This window comes from Eriocheir sinensis, chromosome 6 (assembly GCF_024679095.1).
Source record: "Eriocheir sinensis breed Jianghai 21 chromosome 6, ASM2467909v1, whole genome shotgun sequence".
NCBI classification, from domain to species: domain Eukaryota; kingdom Metazoa; phylum Arthropoda; class Malacostraca; order Decapoda; family Varunidae; genus Eriocheir; species Eriocheir sinensis.
Genome location: NC_066514.1, coordinates 3463224 through 3484510, shown reverse-complemented (window position 1 = coordinate 3484510; position 21287 = coordinate 3463224). Strand labels below are relative to the sequence as shown.

Sequence of the window (21287 nt, the reverse complement as noted above, 5' to 3'; positions counted from 1 at the left end):
TATTTACCTCTGACAAAATGAGCGCTGCAGAGTCGAAATGAAGCAGCCGGCCGCCAGTTTTCCCTCCTCACAGCTGCTATCCGCTTCCCCCGCTCTTCTGGATTCGCTGGAAATCTATAAAATGACGCAGCATCTCTCCCCTGTCGGTTAGAACATCCACCCGCACAGCATATGTATCCCATGACGAACACACAGAGCACTTGTTTAGCCACCACCAAGGTTTGCTTTGATAAGTGACCACCAAGATGGCTGCGCAGGCCCACGCTACCCCCACGCCCCCACTAATGACGTCAGCTGCAAAACCTCTATACTGCTCCGCGGGGGTCGAGTTGCCATGACGACCCTCGACTCGCCTTGTTTTTTGTGTGGCCACAGAATCGCGCCTTTCCGCTCTCGCTCTTGTTCTGGCTAGCTTTCTCTCTTTCTGTGTGGCCGCAGCCTTAGTCGTGAACGTGAGGGGATTGCAGTGTCAGACAGATCTTCGATATCTCTTGCTTCCGCCATTTTGTTTTTTTATGGATGTTGATAAATGTTGACGGCGAAAACGCGGCTCAAACACCATGTAGGCAAAGTGTACGGAAAACTAGAGCTCAGAGCAGAGTGAGGTATCTTAGTGTGTAGAGTTAAGTATTTGAGTCTAAATAACCAAGAAGGACTTAAGAAGCATTTCAAAACAGTACAGGTTGAAAGAAGAAGAAGAAGAACACCAGTCTTCCTCCTCTTCTTCAGCCGTTGGCGGACCTGACGGCTGACGGCCATAGTGAACTCTACAACATATATTCCATCCCCGCTGTAACATATCGCTTTTAACCCGGTAGCTGCGGGGGTCATGTTTGTTAGGTTAGGTTAGGCTAGGTTAGGTTAGGTTGTTAGGTTACGTTAGTTTAGGTCAAAGGTCCCTCTAAGCAAAATAATGAGAAAGAATCATCACTCACGCAAACCATTTCATAATATATATCAACGCATATGTGATCAGTTTATGCATGGCAGAAATTTGGCCCATCGCTGTTACAAGGTAAAGCCACAAATTTGGCCCGTCGCTGCTACCGGGTTAAGGAAGGATTTTGCTTTATTGACTCATAAACTCATATTTCCTTATCGGGAAACATTATATATGAAGCATTTCATTGAAAATTGAAGAAAGGATGCAAGAGTTACACCTCCGAGGCTGGCGTAACTTACACCCGAGTTAATCCTTTTTCTGTTTTCTGAATCCCGACGGAAGTGCGGAGCGATGTATCTTGGAGTTTCATCAATGTAAGTGCTCTCTGAATCTGCCCCGGGGCAATATCATTTTATTTAAGAAGCTACTTTCAATAGCATCTATTTTACACAAAATCAACAAAAATTTGTATTTTATAAGATTAAAATCTTCCTTTGTGTCCCACCAAATGAAAAATGTAAAGAGTAAGAAATAATATAACTGGTGATGAGAAATATCCAGTTAGATGGAAGTACTTTACTGAAATCCAGTTAGATGGAAGTACTTTACTGAAATTCACGTTTTGAGAAAATGGTGATTAAAGGTTTTACATAGGAATTTTACGTAGGAATAATAATCCTACTGTCTCTTTGCACCTGTAATGATTTCTTCAGAATTTTGTCAAGTACACTATGCATTCTTTTTTTTGTGTGCAAATAAAAATATAAAGAAAAGTGGAAAATGTTCATGCCTTCATTAGTCACCCTGCATTTCCTCAAAATTTCCCTCCCCCATATCCCTCATCCTTTTCAGCCTGGCATGTCTTTTACTCCTTGGAAGGGATATTTCCAGTGATGGGATTCAACCGATTCACACCAGTTCGCAAAAACCTGTTCTTGAAATTTCTTTAATCCTGAGAACCGGTTGTTACCGTTCGCTTAAATCAGGGGTTCTCAATTTTTCCCCCATGAACACCTTTGGCTTATAACTTATTTTTGTAAATCCCTCATAGAGAAAACCTGTTATTAACCCCTTCAACACGAGAACACGTATACTGCGTCCTTGCGTGCCCCGTACCATATCCGAGGACTCTCATACTGGATCCAGGCTCACTTTAGCCAATATACAAGTTATTTTATCTCTTTATTTATGCTTACATCTCAACATTATCAATTAATCTATGTTTCTTTATGTGCACCATTTAATTCTGCATGTTTTCATATATTATACATGATGATTGTGTTGAGTTTATGGCTGAAAACTTGTTATATTCAATAGCGACATTTGAAATTTGGCGTGCACGGCGATCTCGGATACGGAACGGGGCACTGTTTTGGCCCAGCCGTAGTGAAGGGGTTAAAAAAATGGAATCCCACCACTGCATATTTCCATTCATTTTTGCAGTCTTTTCTTTTTCAATTTCACCTCCGTTCCACATTTATTAGCTTACTAAGTTTTTCCAGCTCGCTGTCACTAACTAGATTATTTTTCCGTTCCACACTCGTGTCTGCACTCTGTCCTGCCTGGGGGTTGGGATGGCATGTTCCTCCCTTCTCCCTTGTTGTTTACCTGCAACAATAAACTATCAATCAATCAATCATTCTGAGTGATTCACAGCTGGGACTTGCCTGAAGAGGTATCTGGTCGGACTGTACATTTCTCCATCTGAGACGAGAATTCTTCATCACATCTTTCCTCTTTGATTTCAGTCAGCTTGAGCGTCCCATGATTGCTGTCAGTGAAAACCAAAACAATAGATAATAGGCGAACCTCACATCACCAGACCCGATCCAGGATTCAGTACGTTTCCTAAGTTAAAGGCGGTAATGTTACAATTGTATTTCATAAAGAATCCTTATAACCAAAAACTAACTAAAATTATGAATATTCTTTTTTCTTGAACAGAACATTGAATAAACAACAGAACAATAATATGAAAATACGTATACCAACTGTTGCCAGATTATCGTACTCAGTACAGTACCCTCTCGAGTTTCGCGCTATCCGAGTTTCGCGATCCATGAGTTTTGCGGTTAGTCCTAAATTCTTACCATCCCGACTTTCGCGCATTATCACCCCGAGTTTCGCGCTGCATTGACACGTACGGGTCACGTCTACTTACCATCGGCGTCACGCACGCTACCTTTAAAGGTAATATCACACTGGACGTTTTCCTCCAAACATTGTGGCTATGACAAGAGAGAGAGAGAGAGAGAGAGAGAACGGGTCGTTTTGAAGTCACAGTTGAAGGCGGCTGCCTTACGATTGGCTGACAGTTCTGAAAACACGCTTGTGATTCGCTAGGAGTCCGATGACGTCATCACTGCCTTAAGGCGGTGTCACAATGGCCGTTTTCGTCCAACCGTTGGGGTACGGGCAATGCCCGTACCCCAACCGGGAGCGAATTCACGGCTATCCACACAGGGCTTTTTTCTTCCGCCGCGTTGGCGCCACCTTGGGCAACCGGCAACTTCAACATTTCCTGGTGTGCGTCACACACGGCCAAGGTCGGTTGCCTGTATCCACATCCACAATGTTAAGGGGCTATTACACTGGGCAAATTTTCCGTGGATCTTCAGTCATATATCGTCGATTTTTGCCTACGTGGACACATTAACGCCCGCGCTCCGTGGTCTTGCCAACGTTGCCAGATTGTCGTACTCAGCCTCTTATATTTACCGACTTCCGACCCAAAAACTGTCTCGTGGACCCCAATAAGGAGATTCACTTATAATTATTGTTAAAATAATTAATTCCTGATGTTTCTTGGCAATAGTTAGGCGTCAGAAACCGGTAAATACTAAGCTCTGAGTACGACAATCTGGCAAAGGTGGTCTTGACCGACACATTCTAACAACAAAAAAATATGGCTGACGCCTGACGTCACTGTTTGCACCCCCGTTTTCACTCAAAGTGACACTCAATTCGTACAAGCAACGGAAATAGAAAAGAATGTGGAGGCGGCAATGGCTTGCAAGAAGAGAGAAGGGCAGTGAAGTGATGCAGCCGTTGCAAGAACTATACGTCTAGAAAACAAAGGCATGTCCCGTATTATCTCAAAGTGACCTCGGAGGCCTTGGTCCAGGCAACAACACTCATAGCTGAGCGAATGTATGGGGACAGTTGGGTGTAGCATCCTCTTTTCTCTTTTCTTGTTATTGCTGATGATGATGATGATGGTGAGTAATAGCGTCGTCCTTCGGTGAAATCTACCGTAGCTACGTAAGATCGTGGACACGTCAGAAAACCACGGAAATGAGAACCACGCCAGCGGAAATCGTGGTTTGACTGAAGGTCCACGGAAATTTTGCCCAGTGTGATGCCCCTTAAAGCACGTACATGCCCTGTATCGACATGGCGTCGTCTGCTAAAGTAAGGGATGTCGTGGCTTGTGCTGCCATTACCCAAGTTAATTATGGACTTGTTGCTGCAGTTAAATGAAAGGAAAAAACAGTTGTGGGTGTGGCGTGCCTGTGGTTCCTCCGTGCCAGTTCTCATTGTCACCACTGCACGTGCGTGGCCAACCCACCCATCTTGACTCAACCAGATAAACACATGGATCGAATAACAACACACACGCACACACACACACACACCAGACTCATTAAGAACCATTGCAGATGTTTCTGACAAACAGAAACGACTTCACCATTTCTTGAGTGTGTTAGGGAGTACATATTTGGTGAGTGGCTCGATCACATGAACCAAACCTCCTGGCTCCTGGCAAGAAGAGAGCAGTCGTCTTTAACACTGCTCTCTTCTTGCCATTGGGTATGTTTGGTTTGTATGAACCACTCACCAAATAAGTTCTAACACACTCTAGGAAATGGCGAAGCCATTTTTGTTTGTAAGAAACATCTGCCATGGTTCATGGTGAGTCTGGCGTGTGTGTGTGTGTGTGTGTGTGTGTGTTGTTACTCGATCCACGTGTTTATGTGGTCGGAGTCACGATGGGTGGGTTGGCCGCTCACGCGCAGTGGTGACAATGAGAACGCCACACCCACACCTTCTTCTTTCCATTTAACTGCAGCAACAAGTCCTTACTTAAGCAGACAACGCCATGTCGATCCAGGGCAGGTACTTCGTTTATGTTGTGGATGTGGATACGGGCAACCAACCTTGGCCATGTGTGACACACACCCGGAAAAGTTGGAGTTGCCGGTTGCCCTAGCTGCCGCCAACGCGGTGGGAAGAAAAAGACCCAGTGCCCGTAACCAGGTTACGGACAACCGACAACTCGCTCCCGGATGGGCGCACGGGCGTTGCCAGTAGCCACAACGGTTAGAGGAAAACGGCCAGTGTGACACTGCCCCAAGGCAGTGAGGCCGCTGACCGGGTGAACGCCGGTGATGACGTCATCGGACTCCCAGCGAATCACAAGCGTGTTTTCAGAGCTCAGCCAATCGTAAGGCTTCATCTGTGGCTTTAAAACGACCCGTTCTCTCTTTCTGCTTTCTTCCTTTTTCCAAGTTACGTATTTTGAGATAGCAAGGGAGTAAAGGAGGAAAAAATGTGAGCTCCGAGGGGCAGCATGAGCCAATTATAATGGCGCCACTATAAACAGTTGCCTGCGCCATGACGGGCTTGGGGCCCACCATCAGGCCCAGATGGATAGTCTACCGGCGCCATAGCCCACATGTAAAAAAAAAAAAGATCTCCACGGGTCGGAACATATAAGCGCTTTTTCAGGGTTTTCAATACCTCAAGTTTAGCGCTATACCTTCGGAACGAAACGAGCGCGAAACTCGAGAGGGTACTACATGTATAGTATTTACCGGTTTCTGACGCCTTACTGTTGCCAAGAAACCTCAGAATCCAACTCTTTTAACGATAACTATAAATTGGTTTCGTTATTGGAGCCCAGAAGACAGTTTAGGGGTAGGAAGTCGGAAAATATAAGCGGCTGAGTACGACAATCTGGCAACGTTGAGTCTGCAGCCCTGAGGCCCGAGGCAGCGCGCACGCCATTTTGCGTGTATCAGATACCTTAAATAGCATATTTTTTACTGCGCAAAGCAGGTGATGTCACTTATTATGACTTCGTGAGCTTTCATATTTATCTATTTGTATATATTTCATGGCAAAACTTACATTAATTACTAGTTTCATTTTTACTAGTGACACGAATGTGTGACTTTATCAAAATAGAATTTCACTCAAATATAAGTGAATCAAACACCTCAGAAATATTACCAGTGTGTGTATGAATGAATACTAATCAGTCAACTTAGAGAGAGAGAGAGAGAGAGAGATCGGTGTAATTGTTAGAAGCAGGTAAAATAGAGCAAAATAAAAAGGCAAGTTCCAAAAAGTTCCAATTATTTTATACTTTACCATTTAAACTTTGCCACCTAAACCAAATGTAAAAAGATATATAAGAGAGTTGAAATTGAAACTTAAAAAACATAAAAACTGTCATCAATTTGCAAATCATGGTGCTACTTGCTCAACATAGCCTTTTCCAATTAGCATAACCTGTTTCTGGGTCGTGATCTGTTGAGTCCATTGATAGATAGAGACCCGACAGCCTAAGATTTGGACGTCATTATTGGTCCTGTTTTCAGTACGAGAGCGTGTGATAGCGTTTGAAAAGCACGGCAAAAACAGGCCCAATAAAGGCGTCCAAATCTTAGGTAGTCGGGACTCTATAAGGGACTCTACAGATCACGACCCCAAAAACAGGTTACGCTAAATGTAAAACGCTAATGTAGTCCCTTGTTGTGCTTTCCTGCTTACCATTGTATCTTTTTAGTTTCATGGTGCTGCCTACACATGTATTAATAGTTGTATAATCACACTCTGTCCTGCCTGGGGGTTGGGATGGCATGGTCCTCCCTTCTCCCTTGTTGTTTACCTGCAACAATAAACATTCAATCAATCAATCAGGTATATTCAGAGTTGCCGTACATCTGGTGTCGCCCAAAAACTTGAAATATTCTTCAATTATCGTTAATTACCTGTGCGTGTTTCTCTGGGACTTGTAACAATTATACTTCAATACAATAAATGACACTTTTGGTAATAGAAATGTAGATGATCATTCTTGTTGTTTTATTTATTTGTAAACGAGAGAAAATACTCTCTCTCTCTCTCTCTCTCTCTCTCTCTCTCTCTCTCTCTCTCTCTCTCTCTCTCTCTCTCTCTCTCTCTCTCTCTGTCTGTCTGAGAGAGAGAGAGAGAGAGAGAGAGAGAGAGAGAGAGAGAGAGAGCGGCGCATATACCTTGTTAATTAAAAGTCGTTCTCCATTCGTCCAGCAATTGAGCAGCATTCATTAGCAATCGGGCAGTATTACATAATGTACAATATTCGGGATAAACTCACAACAAATGCTCTGATTAATAGCTATTTATTATACATTATCCTGCCCTTACCTAACATATTTACTAGGCTTACCAATATGGGCCAGCACACGGCCATCATTCCTAGACAAGATAGGGGGCTTCGTGGTGCAGTGGTTAGCACACTCGCCTCACAATCGAGAGAGCCCGGGTTCGATTCCCGGGCGGGGTGGAAAAATTTGGGCCCCTGTCCACCCAGCAGTGTACCAGGTATTAATCGGGGGTTGTGTCCCGTCTCCTGGGGTCTGTTCCCTTCTCCTATAATTCCTTCCCCTTTCTGTCTCTCCGGCATATGACCACAGATGTTGCGCCGACCAAACGAAACTTTCCAACTTTTCCTTTTCCGATACCCTACGCCCCTGTCCACCCAGCAGTGAATGGGTACCAGGTATTAATCGGGGGTTGTGTCCCGTCTCCTGGGGTCTGTTCCCTTCTCCTATATTTCCTTCCCCTTCTGTCTCTCTCCGGCATATGACCACAGATGTTGCGCCGACTAAACCAAACTTTCCAACTGTTCCCTTCTCCTATAATGCCTTCCCCTTCTGTCTCTCTCCGGCATATGACCACAGATGTTGCGCCGACTAAACGAAACTTTCCAACTTTTCCTATAATGCCTTCCCCTTCTGTCTCTCTCCGGCATATGACCACAGATGTTGCGCCGACTAAACGAAACTTTCTTTTTTTTCCTAAACAGGATTGCCAAATCACGTAAGAGAGTTGTCAGATGGTTTTTTTTTTCTTAGGTAAGTTTGATTCTGTGTCCGATATTTTTCTTTAATGGAGACTTTGAAATTTGATTTAATACATAACTACTCATTATTGCTGATTTATAAAATGTTTTCAATTTTTTCAGATAATAAGATATTTAAATTTGACTAGAACCAATAATTAACGTAGATATTACTTGTCCAGTTTAGAACATATCTTTATATATCAATTGTATACTATGCACTGCCCCTAAACTCTTTAACAGCTTGCCACTGAATATAAAAGGACTACTCAAGACAAGTATCTATATAAGTTGCAGTCTCCCAAAATTTAAGAGAAAAAAAAAATTACTACGTAGTTATACAGAACCCCTAGCAGCCATATACTTTTGCATATAGTAAACTACTCACTAAGGAATGTATATATTGTTAGGTTGTATTTTATGTCAAATTTAATGTTATGTGTTAATTAAAGGTGGAATAAAACATCTATATAAATTTACATCTCTGTCACGAGCTAGGTACGGCTATACAGACTGTCGCTGAAATTATGTTAAACTGTAATTCTCTACATATGTATTTATTAATAGCGATAAATATTTACTTACACACACACACACACACACACACACACACACATACTTAAAGGGCGTTGCTAAACTTTGGAACAACCTTCGTTAGTGTGTTTCCTCCTGCCTATTATCAAGAGGGGATCTGTATATAGGCCTACATGCATCCACCGAATCGACCCTTCATCTTTTTTTCGGCTAATCCATTACAGTGGTCCTCTGCTGGGCGGCGCTAGCGGACTTTTTTCTCTCTCTCTCTCTCTCTCTCTCTCTCTCTCTCTCTCTGGAGCTGCCTCGATCCTTTACTGTAAAAAAGAGGAGTAGGACGTTAGTTTTAGCTTTCGTATTGATTTTAGTTGTTTATAACAGCTTCGCAAATATAAGAGTTGGCATACACGTACTGCAGGGTTAGCACCGGGTTTGCCATTAGGCCTAGAGAGAGAGAGAGAGAGAGAGAGAGAGAGAGAGAGAGAGAGAGAGAGAGAGAGAGAGAGAGAGAGAGAGAGAGAGAGAGAGATTATAGGCTATATAGTTATATTTACTCATTCCGAGTCAGATTTGGTAATGAAAAATCTATTTATTGGTATTGAATCTATAGCTATATAGGTTACTTTTGTAATTTGACTATAATTTACTGCTTTATCCGGTCAGTGGTTATAGCTAGCAGGCCGATCGAGCCACAAAATAAGCCAAGTATAAGCAAGTTAGATTGTAGCCTATCCATTTGTATTGCCTACGCGTATAGGCCTATGCAAAGTCGGGGATAAATAATAATTATAATAACAGATAACTCGATCATGGGTTCAAATAGCCATGCAGTCATTCAGCTAAGTGAAAACGAAAATACAAGATAGCTAGCTACCCCACGGAGGTAAATAAACTTTCTTAACAAAAAAGTGACACAATGAAAATCCGGATACAATCATACATAAAGCAACTAAACAACTTTACCGTATTGTTAAAACCCCTCGATCGATCTCTCCCTTCGCCTTTGTTGTTTACTTGCAACAATAAAACAATCAATCAGTCATGCAATCTCTCATTTCGACTATTTTCAAATGACAAAAGCTTATAAAAGGGTTAATAAATTCTCATGGCGCAATTAGAAGCAATTATGTAAAACTATCACAAGGCTCCACATTACCCATGAAAATTCCGACATAATATCATACGAGACCTTTTCATGTAGACACAATGATGTAGACGTTTATATGAATACAGGCCTATGTGCGATGTTCAGTAGTATGTATATCTCGGAAAAAAAGGATGCTGGGAGATGGAGCTGCCAGGAAAAAGGAAATTCAAAAGAGGAAGGCCTAGGAGAAGGTATCTGAAAAAGGATATGCTGGAGATGGAGCTGCCAGGAAAAAGGAAAATCAAAAGAGGAAGGCCTAGAAGGTATCTGAAAAAGGATGCTGGAGATGAAGCTGCCAGGAAAAAGGAAATTCAAAAGAGGAAGGCCTAGAAGAAGGTATCTGAAAAAGGATGCTGGAGATGGAGCTGCCAGGAAAAAGGAAAATTCAAAAGAGGAAGGCCTAGAAGAAGGTATCTGAAAAAGGATATGCTGGGAGATGGTGCTGCCAGGAAAAAGGAAAATTCAAAGAGGAAGGCCTAGAAGAAGGTATCTGAAAAAGGATGCTGGGAGATGGAGCTGCCAGGAAAAAGGAAAATCAAAAGAGGAAGGCCTAGGAAAAGGTATCTGAAAAAGGATATGCTGGAGATGGAGCTGCCAGGAAAAAGGAAAATCAAAAGAGGAAGGCCTAGGAGAAGGTATCTGAAAAAGGATGCTGGAGATGGAGCTGCCAGGAAAAAGGAAAATTCAAAGAGGAAGGCCTAGGAGAAGGTATCTGAAAAAGGATGCTGGAGATGGAGCTGCCAGGAAAAAGGAAAATCAAAAGAGGAAGGCCTAGAAGAAGGTATCGGGAAAAGGATGCTGGAGATGGAGCTGCCAGGAAAAAGGAAAATTCAAAGAGGAAGGCCTAGGAGAAGGTATCGGGAAAAGGATGCTGGAGATGGAGCTGCCAGGAAAAAGGAAAATTCAAAGAGGAAGGCCTAGGAGAAGGTATCTGAAAAAGGATGCTGGAGATGGAGCTGCCAGGAAAAAGGAAAATCAAAAGAGGAAGGCCTAGGAGAAGGTATCTGAAAAAGGATGCTGGAGATGGAGCTGCCAGGAAAAAGGAAAATTCAAAGAGGAAGGCCTAGGAGAAGGTATCTGAAAAAGGATGCTGGAGATGGAGCTGCCAGGAAAAAGGAAAATCAAAAGAGGAAGGCCTAGGAAAAGGTATCTGAAAAAGGATGCTGGGAGATGAAGCTGCCAGGAAAAAGGAAAATCAAAAGAGGAAGGCCTATAGGAGAAGGTATCTGAAAAAGGATGGTGGAGATGGAGCTGCCAGGAAAAAGGAAAATTCAAAAGAGGAAGGCCTAGAAGAAGGTATCTGAAAAAGGATGCTGGAGATGGAGCTGCCAGGAAAAAGGAAAATTCAAAGAGGAAGGCCTAGGAGAAGGTATCTGAAAAAGGATATGCTGGAGATGGAGCTGCCAGGAAAAAGGAAAATCAAAAGAGGAAGGCCTAGAAGAAGGTATCTGAAAAAGGATGCTGGAGATGGAGCTGCCAGGAAAAAGGAAAATCAAAAGAGGAAGGCCGAGAAGAAGGTATCGGGAAAAGAATGCTGGAGATGGAGCTGCCAGGAAAAAGGAAAATTCAAAGAGGAAGGCCTAGAAGAAGGTATCTGAAAAAGGATGGTGGAGATGGAGCTGCCAGGAAAAAGGAAAATTCAAAGAGGAAGGCCTAGGAGAAGGTATCTGAAAAAGGATGCTGGAGATGAAGCTGCCAGGAAAAAGGAAAATCAAAAGAGGGAGGCCTAGGAAAAGGTATCTGAAAAAGGATGGTGGAGATGGAGCTGCCAGGAAAAAGGAAAATTCAAAAGAGGAAGGCCTAGGAAAAGGTATCTGAAAAAAGGATGCTGGAGATGAAGCTGCCAGGAAAAAGGAAAATCAAAAGAGGGAGGCCTAGGAAAAGGTATCGGGAAAAGGAGGCTGGAGATGGAGCTGCCAGGAAAAAGGAAAATCAAAAGAGGAAGGCCTAGGAAAAGGTATCTGATAAAGGATGGTGGAGATGAAGCTGCCAGGAAAAAGGAAAATCAAAAGAGGGAGGCCTAGGAAAAGGTATCTGAAAAAGGATGCTGGAGATGGAGCTGCCAGGAAAAAGGAAAATTCAAAGAGGAAGGCCTAGAAGAAGGTATCTGAAAAAGGATGCTGGAGATGGAGCTGCCAGGAAAAAGGAAAATTCAAAGAGGAAGGCCTATAGGAGAAGGTATCTGAAAAAGGATGCTGGAGATGAAGCTGCCAGGAAAAAGGAAAATCAAAAGAGGGAGGCCTAGGAGAGAAGGTTCATGGACATCGAGGGAGGGATGACATGCGGGTGGTGTACTGGTTGGCGTGACAGAGAAAGAGATTCAGTTCGGTATTCTCAGCTGAAATGGAGTTTAATCGGGTTTCCATGGGTGTTTTTCACGTTTAAGGTACATAAGAGGGGTCAAACTACCACCAGGGTCATAAATGTACCTCTGGAAATGGCCAATACCCCTTCAAAAACCGTCAAATGGGAGGGTGTGAGCGGCGAAGCGTTTGAGAATATAGGTCCTCAGGGGAAAGAAGAGATGGAAACAGATGATCAACGGTAGCCAGGCGAAACAGGACTGCCAGGAAAACAGAAAATCAAAAAAGGAAGACCCATAGGAGAAAATTAACGGTCATGGGTATTCTAGGGGGGGATGACATGGGGGGGGGGTGAAGTTGTTAGCATGCGATTCAGAGGAAAGAAGAGATGCAAACAGATGATCACCGGTAGCCAGGCGAAACAGGACTGCCAGGAAAACGGAAAATCAAAAAAGGAAGACCGATAGGAGATAATCAACGGTCATGGGTATTCTAGGGGGGGATGACATGGCGGGGGGGGTGAAGTTGTTAGCATGCCAGAGAAAGCGCGATTCCTCGGAGATGGAGATGATCACCGGTAGCCAGGCGAAACAAGACTGCCAGGAAAACGGAAAATAAAAAAAGGAAGACCCATAGGAGAGAATTAACGGTCATGGGTATTCTAGGGGGGGATGACATGGCGGGGGGGTGGAAGTTGTTAGCGTGCCAGAGAAAGCGATTCAGAGGAAAGAAGAGATGCAAACAGATGATCAACGGTAGCCAGGCGAAACAAGACTGCCAGGAAAACGGAAAATCAAAAAAGGAAGACCCATAGGAGATAATTAACGGTCATGGGTATTCTAGGGGGGGATGACATGGGGGGGGGGAAGTGGTTAGCGTGCCAGAGAAAGCGATTCAGAGGAAAGAAGAGATGCAAACAGATGATCAACGGTAGCCAGGCGAAACAGGACTGCCAGGAAAACGGAAAATTAAAAAAGGAAGACCCATAGGAGATAATTAACGGTCATGGGTATTCTAGGGGGGGATGACATATGGGGGGTGGAAGTTGTTAGCATGCCAGAGAAAGCGCTTCAGAGGAAAGAAGAGATGCAAACAGATGATCAACGGTAGCCAGGCGAAACAAGACTGCCAGGAAAACGGAAAATCAAAAAAGGAAGACCCATAGGAGAGAATTAACGGTCATGGGTATTCTAGGGGGGGATGACATGGCGGGGGGGGTGAAGTTGTTAGCATGCGATTCAGAGGAAAGAAGAGATGCAAACAGATGATCAACGGTAGCCAGGCGAAACAGGACTGCCAGGAAAAAGGAAAATTAAAAAAGGAAGACCCATAGGAGATAATTAACGGTCATGGGTATTCTAGGGGGGGATGACATGGCGGGGGGGGGGTGAAGTTGTTAGCATTCGATTCAGAGGAAAGAAGAGATGCAAACAGATGATCAACGGTATAGCCAGGCGAAACAGGACTGCCAGGAAAACGGAAAATCAAAAAAGGAAGACCCATAGGAGAGAATTAACGGTCATGGGTATTCTAGGGGGGGATGACATGGGGGGGGGGTGAAGTTGTTAGCGTGCCAGAGAAAGCGATTCCTCGGAGATGGAGATGATCACCGGTGGCCAGGCGAAACAGGACTACCAGGAAAAAGGAAAATTAAAAAAGGAAGACCCATAGGAGATAATTAACGGTCATGGGTATTCTAGGGGGGGATGACATGGCGGGGGGGGTGAAGTTGTTAGCATGCCAGAGAAAGCGCGATTCCTCGGAGATGGAGATGATCACCGGTGGGGGACCCTAACCAGGAGAGGCCAAGGGAAGAAGAGGAGTAAGAAAACGTAAAATAGACAGCCGCTGAGACCTGGTAACCCCTCAGAGCACTACTTTGTGTGGCGGAGAGCCGTGACGTTGGGGCGGGCGGCGGCCGTCATGCAGGCTGCGGGAGGACCTTCTCGCTGAGTTTTTGGGCCGAGGACCCGATTTTCCCTTATACTCTGGCTATGGACCCTGCACCCAACACACCTCGGACCCCCATACGTCACCCTAAGCACCCCAGCGGCAACGTGGAGATAGGTGAGCGCCTTAAAACGAGGAAGGAAACCCTGGGAAACAGACGGGGGGGATGGTGTCCGAGGTGAGGCGTGTTCATCTATTTTCCCTTATTTTCCTTTTCCCAGAGTTATATTTCCTGATCGTCCGGTTCCTCTCGGCGGGGCCCTGCAACCAAGCAACCCAGGTGAGTATGGTTGCTGGGGGAGGCTGTGTAGGGGGCTTATTGAGGTGCTGAAGGGGGCTGACCTGTGATGTGCTGTGTTCCAGGTGCTGAGACGAGAGTTGCTGCTCCACCAGGTGAGACCACAGCCTAAGACCACGTGGACGGCGGGGCGGGGCGGGGCGGGGCAAGGCGGGGCAAGGCGGGGCACTCCAGCAACCTCCTCGAAGGGCGCCCCCCGTTACCACCCCAGCCACATGCTTTAAAACCCATAAATAGGGTTTTTAATGTTTTTTCCCCCTGTGGTTTTATGTGTTTATAGTGTTATATATTAGTATGTGAAATGTCCGGGCTGGGGAGGGTATTTATGGGCATTGGGGGAGTCTATCATCCATTTGACAAGGTGGAATTGTGTCTATGTGTTCTGTAAATTGATTTCTGGTCCTCGAGTGTGATTTCTGTCAAAGTGGAAGCTGGGCGGGGTCAGGGTACACATATTTCCCGCCCATTGCCACCGTTGTCATGGGAACCTCAATACCCAACTATTAATAATTTAACACTAATTTGCCTCTCTAAGTCTTCGGTTTAATATTTCCTACCACACCATGTAACGCTCATTCAGTCACCTCCATCATGCCACTCGCTAAGTAGCCCATTAGTGTTTTAAACTGTCAAAATTTACATGGGTTGGCAGGGTGATATGGGGTATGGGAGGGAGGTTCAGGGGTTAGGGTGACGGGGTGACGGGTACTCCCCCATGCCCGGTCATTTCCTCCCTCCTTGCAACAGTTCTAATACGAGTTTCTTATTAAAACGACTTCAGCTTCTCCCCAAGAGGTATGACTGGCAGGGAAATGTCCACACCAAGACCTTTGAACAGTGGGTAAGTACGGCATTTTGCTCATTTGATACTATTAAGGATGACTGCATTATTGTTTCTATAGCATTTATTGACGTGTACATTTAAGGTGCAGTGCTTAGCTTGTAACGTGTGTCATACTAGTATTTACAAGAGGGCATTTTATGTATAGTGGGGTACCCGCAGCCCCTTCATGGCAGCATACCAGGCAGTCCTCGGCCTAACACGCTCCTCAGCCTCCCTTCTCCTCCAGTGATCTTAAAACCTTGCAAACACCTTCCATTGATGTTCCCAGAGACTTTTCAGTGAGCATAGTCAGCTGTGATGCAATGCGAGCCTTAGAAATCATGGAAAAACATTAGTGTGCAACTCGTAGGCTGATGTTACAAGACTGCCATATCAGAGCACCTCTTTCTAAAGGTCAAAAATGGGATGAATCGGGTTCAAGTGACTGTTTCTTCACGTTCACGGTATAGAAGAAAGGTCACACTACCACCAAGGTCAGAAAGCGACCCCTTGGAAATGCCCAGAAGTCCCAGGAGAGACTTGTCAAATGGGTGTTCTTTGTGGCGAGATCTCATAAGGAGTCCCAAGTGTTGTGGACATGTGCCAGCCAACCAGTGACCGAGTACGCAGATGGTGGGAGAAGATGCGTAGTTCTGATAGGCTGAGACCAGGAAGGAGGCGGGGCTAGTGTGCGATCGATGTGGAAGTTCCCGCCAAACAAAGGAAATTTTTCATCCGCCATGATGTCCGCTCTGACTCCTCTTTTCCCCCCCTAGGCTTAGTATGTCATGCTTGATAGTTTGGTTATAAATGAATAGTCTGGAGTTATGGATGTATCAGTGGAAATATAGACGGCCTTGTAACCTCCTTGTCCATGTCCAATGACCCGCTGTGAGCTCTTGCAATCCTATACCGCTCGATTGCATTGCGGTACCCAAGTCCAGGAGGGAATTCTTGATACTAATCGATTGTCTTAGGAGTTTCTTCATAGATAGATTATACGGTATGCGAGAAATGCCGTCATATTCGGGGTTAGTCTTAAAAGATGATGTAGATTAGGACGATACATAGCTCTTAACTTTGTACCAGCACTGTCTACTGTAATTATAAGTTTGAAAGCAATTTGCGTTGTCTTGGGTCTTTGGGAGTTTCTTCATAGATAGATTATACGGTATGCGAGAAATACCGTCATAATCGGAGTTTGTCTTGAAAGATGATGTAGATTAAGACATTACATAGCTCTTAACTTTGTACCAACACTCTATAATTTTAAGTTTGAAAGCAATTTGCGTTGTCTTGGGTCTTGGGAGTTTGTCCATAGATAGATTATACGGTATGCGAGAAATACCGTCATAATCGGGGTTAGTCTTAAAAGATGATGTAGGTTAGGACGATACATAGCTCTTAACTTTGCACCAGCACTGTCTACTGTAATTATAAGTTTGAAAGCAATTTGCGTTGTCTTGGGTCTTGGGAGTTTGTCCATAGATAGATTATACGGTATGCGAGAAATACCGTCATAATCGGGGTTAGTCTTAAAAGATGATAGAGATTAGGACGTTACATAGCTCATAGTAACTGTACCTCCACTGTCTACTGTAATTATAAGTTTGAAAGCAATTTGCGTTGTCTTGGGTCTTTGGGAGTTTGTTCATAGATAGATTATACGGTATGCGAGAAATACCGTCATATTCGGGGTTAGTCTTAAAAGATGATGTAGATTAGGACATTACATAGCTCTTAACTTTGCACCAGCACTGTCTACTGTAATTATAAGTTTGAAAGCAATTTGCGTTGTCTTGGGTCTTTGGGAGTTTGTCCATAGATAGATTATACGGTATGCGAGAAATACCGTCATAATCGGGGTTAGTCTTAAAAGATGATGTAGATTAAGACATTACATAGCTCATAGTAACTGTACCAGCACTGTCTACTGTAATTTTAAGTTTGAAAACAATTTGCGTTGTGATTTGTTGATTGATGATTGATTGATAGTTTATTGTTGCAAGTAAAAACAAAGGAGAAGGGAGATATTTTGGCAGTAATCGATTGTCTTGGGAGTTTCTTCATAGATAGATTATACGGTATGCGAGAAATACCGTCATAATCAGAGTTAGTCTTAAAAGATGATGTAGGTTAGGACGATACATAGCTCTTAACTTTGCACCAGCACAGTCTACTCTAATTTTAAGTTTGAAAAAAGGCAGTGATCGATTGTCTTGGGAGTTTGTCCATAGATAGATTATACGGTATGCGAGAAATACCGTCATAATCGGGGTTAGTCTTAAAAGATGATCTAGATTAACACGTTACATAGCTCATAGTAACTTTGTACCATCACTGTCTACTGTAATTATAAGTTTGAAAACAATTAGCGTTGTGATTTGTTGATTGATGATTGATTGATAGTTTATTGTTGCAAGTAAAAACAAAGGAGAAGGGAGATATTTTGGCAGTAATCGATTGTCTTGGGAGTTTGTTCATAGATAGATTATACGGTATGCGAGAGATACCGTCATAATCGGGGTTAGTCTTAAAAGATGATGTGGGTTAGGACGATACATAGCTCTTAACTTTGCACCAGCACTGTCTACTCTAGTTTTAAGTTTGAAAAAAGGCAGTGATCGATTGTCTTGGGAGTTTGTTCATAGATAGATTATACGGTATGCGAGAAATACCGTCATAATCGGGGTTAGTCTTAAAAGATGATGTAGGTTAGGACATTACATAGCTCATAGTAACTGTACCAGCACTGTCTACTTTAAGTTTGATGGCAGTTAGTTTATTCTGTAAAGCGACATTCTCTGACTAATGACGCGATTTATCATACACCTTTGGTACCTGTTGTAGCTATGTGATGAGAATATATAGTGACAATATACGGTAACCTAACCAACTATAGATTGCTCTCCTCCAAGACTTTTTTTTTTGTCATTTTCACGTTTGAGTAGGGAGCAAAGTTTATGGTAGCGAGATATTACTTAAACTGCATTCATGAGTTATGCACATGTCGAAACTGAGAGAGCCCGGGTTCGATTCCCGGGCGGAGTGGAAAAAATTGGGCGGGTTTTCCGATACCCTACGCCCCTGTCCACCCAGCAGTGAATGGGTACCAGGTATTAATCGGGGGTTGTGTCCCGTCTCCTGGGGTCTGTTCCCTTCTCCTATAACTCCTTCCCCTTCTGTCTCTCTCCGGCATATGACCACAGATGTTGCGCCGACTAAACGAAACTTACATGATTTAATCTCATGCATCAATTACATGAAAACTTACTGAGAGGTCGAAGTTTGGTAATGAACACAAGTCCATGTTATTGCATAAATAGAGTATATACTTGTGTGATGGGAATTGGATGAGGGTATATTCGATACTACATTCTAAACCACATTTTCAACTTAGCAAAATGGGCATGTTTTATAACTTCATTGATTGCTGTGAACTAATGCAGTACAGGGTAATCCCATGCATCTTTAAAGTAATGCGGAAATGGGCGTATTTTACAACCATTGAATGATTGCGGAAAATAATAAAAGTTAGGGTATCTTTCTATTGTTTGCCGATACTCGCCCCTCGCAACCAAAACTGGCTAGGGGGCCATTGAGACTGCGGGGAATGCGGTGGTAAACATGAAATGCGTCACAAATGCATAGTTTTTGAGTTATCTGGGGTTGAAAAATACCCTGGATTTAGGGAAATTCCTTACAATTACTTAGATGTAGGGAAATTTCATACATTCCGGGATTTTTTTACAACGTACGGAAACCACGCAATTGCACTTTCTCTTCATACCAAAGAGTAATGTTCAGAACAAGTAATCCATGACAGGAAAATCCCTGCCCACTCTTTTCAGATAGGACTTTATCCTCTCATTTTAATTAGTATAACTTATTTAAACATGTAGCTACATAACACATGCATTTTTTATGTAATGTATTTCAATAATGATATTTGAAATCTTTCCTGATTGTCATTTCTTAGTTTTATCTTTAAAATATGATTTATTCAGTTCTGGTGAAGCTTACTTAGAGTTGCAGTTCAGCTTTCCTTGACTTTTATGCACATAATTATACTTTTCTTTCCATCTGACCTCCGGTGTTATAAAGTGAGATGCAAGAACTATTTCTGATCTGCAGGATGAGGAGAACAAGCACCTGCCGTCTGACCACCTGGCCCGTTTGGTGGCCAGGTTGCGTCCGGTTATGGACCAGCTGGTGCAACTGCCTCATCCCTCGGCTAATACTCTGCTTGGGGCAGGATCTCAATCTTTGCTGCGTACACAGGAAGGTGAGCCTCAGGGTCCGTCATATATATATATATATATATATATATATATATATATATATATATATATATATATATATATATATATATATATATATATATATATATATATATATATATTAAAGAGTAGAGGTATTGTTAGTTGGCATGTGCTCTCTGTGATTACAGTCATCTTCCCTCAAGGGGTTAAGCAGTGTTTGTACAATTGTAAACTGGTTTTCAAAACTCAGTAGGGTAAAAAAAATTACAGTGCCTCCGTGGCCTAGTGGTCAATCATGCCTGGCTAATACTGCGCGGACCCAGGTCCGAATTCTAGTCCGGGCAGTTGTTGTGCAGCTCACCCAGCTGTTCATCCTCCCTTCTGGGCTGGTTGATAAATGGGTGCCTTTGAAAATTTTGGAAAGGTAGACGGTGACAATCCCAGATTTCACATTGGCCTGCGTCCGAAGCTAACTGGCTCTTACCTGCCACAGGCTCAAAGGGCCAACGGTTCAGAAATTGGTACTGCAGCCAAGGCAGCCATAGTGCATGCAACACCTTTTGCCTCTGTAATGCAGAAAATAACATTCACTGTGTATACCACTTCTTCATTGTTATTGGTGTCTGCAGTAATTGTGGAATCAGTTTCAGAATAAATTATATCTTCTTGTACATAGATCCTCCTGAATATGACGGTGCTTTCTGAGTTGATACAAGAGGAGAAAACAAAGGATTTGCTTAAAGGTATAAATACAAAACAGTTTCCGCCTGACGGTCGCTCACCCTAATTACTCTTTTTTTAACCTTACCAAAGTTTGAAAATCATGTTCTAGTTGTACAATTACTGCTTAACCCAATTATGATAACAAAATTTGCCTAGCTTATGCAAAAGATGAGCTATGTGAAGAAATATGAACATTATCTGAATCATCCTCAGTTTGTTGGGTTACTCAGACGTCAGACACGACGTACGCCAACAGCCAATCAGCAGTATCCTTATCACCTGGCTAGAGATCGAGCCACTGCTGAGGGGATCTAGCTTAAGTGAGTGGACTATAGTTTATCTATGCCAGGGTTCACCACCAGCCAGCATCTACTGCAGAGCCTCAGAGTTCAGAAGTGCAGCTGGCTGGATGGGTAAACACCAACCCTTCCATAGAAATCCATGTGCTTTCTGCAATATGGTTGGTATGGAGCACATTGGGGCATTTTCAGTTATGTAACAAGTCAAACAAGCCATTGTGGAATATGAGACATTTTTGATAGCTCATGATTTGCATGGCAAGCATTTGATGGTAATTGTAAGTCAAAGTCTCCCCTGGTAATGTACTTCAATACAGGCCTTTTGCATGTATTATCCTTCACTTAGACATTGCTGAATGTTATGATGCTAGTGTTAGGTCAGTCAGCTGGTTCCTTAATCAAAAGCAGAGCAGGTCTGGGATTTTGCAGGGCAAGAATCTTGAGATTGATGGCAGGCCTTGGCATTCTGTTGCTAATGTTCTTTGATGCCAACCTCATGTAGAAGGTTTGTATCAAGGAACATTACCCAGGGAAGCCAGTGGTATGCCAATGCAAAATGTCAGTGATATAACAAAAAATATGTTTCTCGTGTTCCTTTGTGGCTTGTATGACATATATGTTTGAAAGTGCCACAATGTGCCCCGTACCCTCTTACTGACAAAATGTGTATTTGTCATGGGTGGGTCAGTGTGCTTCCCAGCCAGCCAGCCTGCCGGCCTGCTGATACTCCAAAAGTTAAGGCCCTCTGATGGCTACCAACCCAGGTGCTCTGTGGTGGACCCCAACACTGATGATCTACTGTCTACCTGTCAGGGTTGTTATGATTTAAATTATAAATCAAGTGGTTTAAATCAATTTAAATCGGAGTAAAAATAAATCATGATTTAAATCAAAATTAAATATATGTGTAAAATGCTTGAAAAAGTCCGTTGCTTGAAAATACGGTTTTGACATTTC

At 43.3% G+C, this 21287-nt stretch overlaps 1 protein-coding gene and 1 long non-coding RNA gene across 4 annotated transcripts in view; one reads left to right on the top strand and one right to left on the bottom strand.

Annotated features, from left to right (window-relative positions):
• Window positions 1-1471: 1471 nt before the first annotated feature.
• Window positions 1472-14331, bottom strand: LOC126988970 (uncharacterized). Its single transcript, XR_007742700.1, has 3 exons — window positions 14268-14331; window positions 6659-6776; window positions 1472-2654 (listed from the first exon to the last, which is right to left on the bottom strand). It is a non-coding gene; the product is annotated as an uncharacterized LOC126988970 (long non-coding RNA).
• Window positions 13806-21287, top strand: part of LOC126988642 (PH-interacting protein-like) — a 47288-nt gene continuing 39806 nt past the window's right edge. For all 3 annotated transcript variants that reach the window (XM_050847010.1, XM_050847013.1, XM_050847009.1), the window contains exons 1-5: window positions 13806-14042; window positions 14147-14205; window positions 14289-14318; window positions 15005-15064; window positions 19181-19331. In XM_050847010.1, the coding sequence (XP_050702967.1) occupies window positions 13970-14042; window positions 14147-14205; window positions 14289-14318; window positions 15005-15064; window positions 19181-19331 (373 nt within the window). In that variant the 5' untranslated portion in view covers window positions 13806-13969. The remainder of the gene's footprint in view (window positions 14043-14146; window positions 14206-14288; window positions 14319-15004; window positions 15065-19180; window positions 19332-21287) is intronic.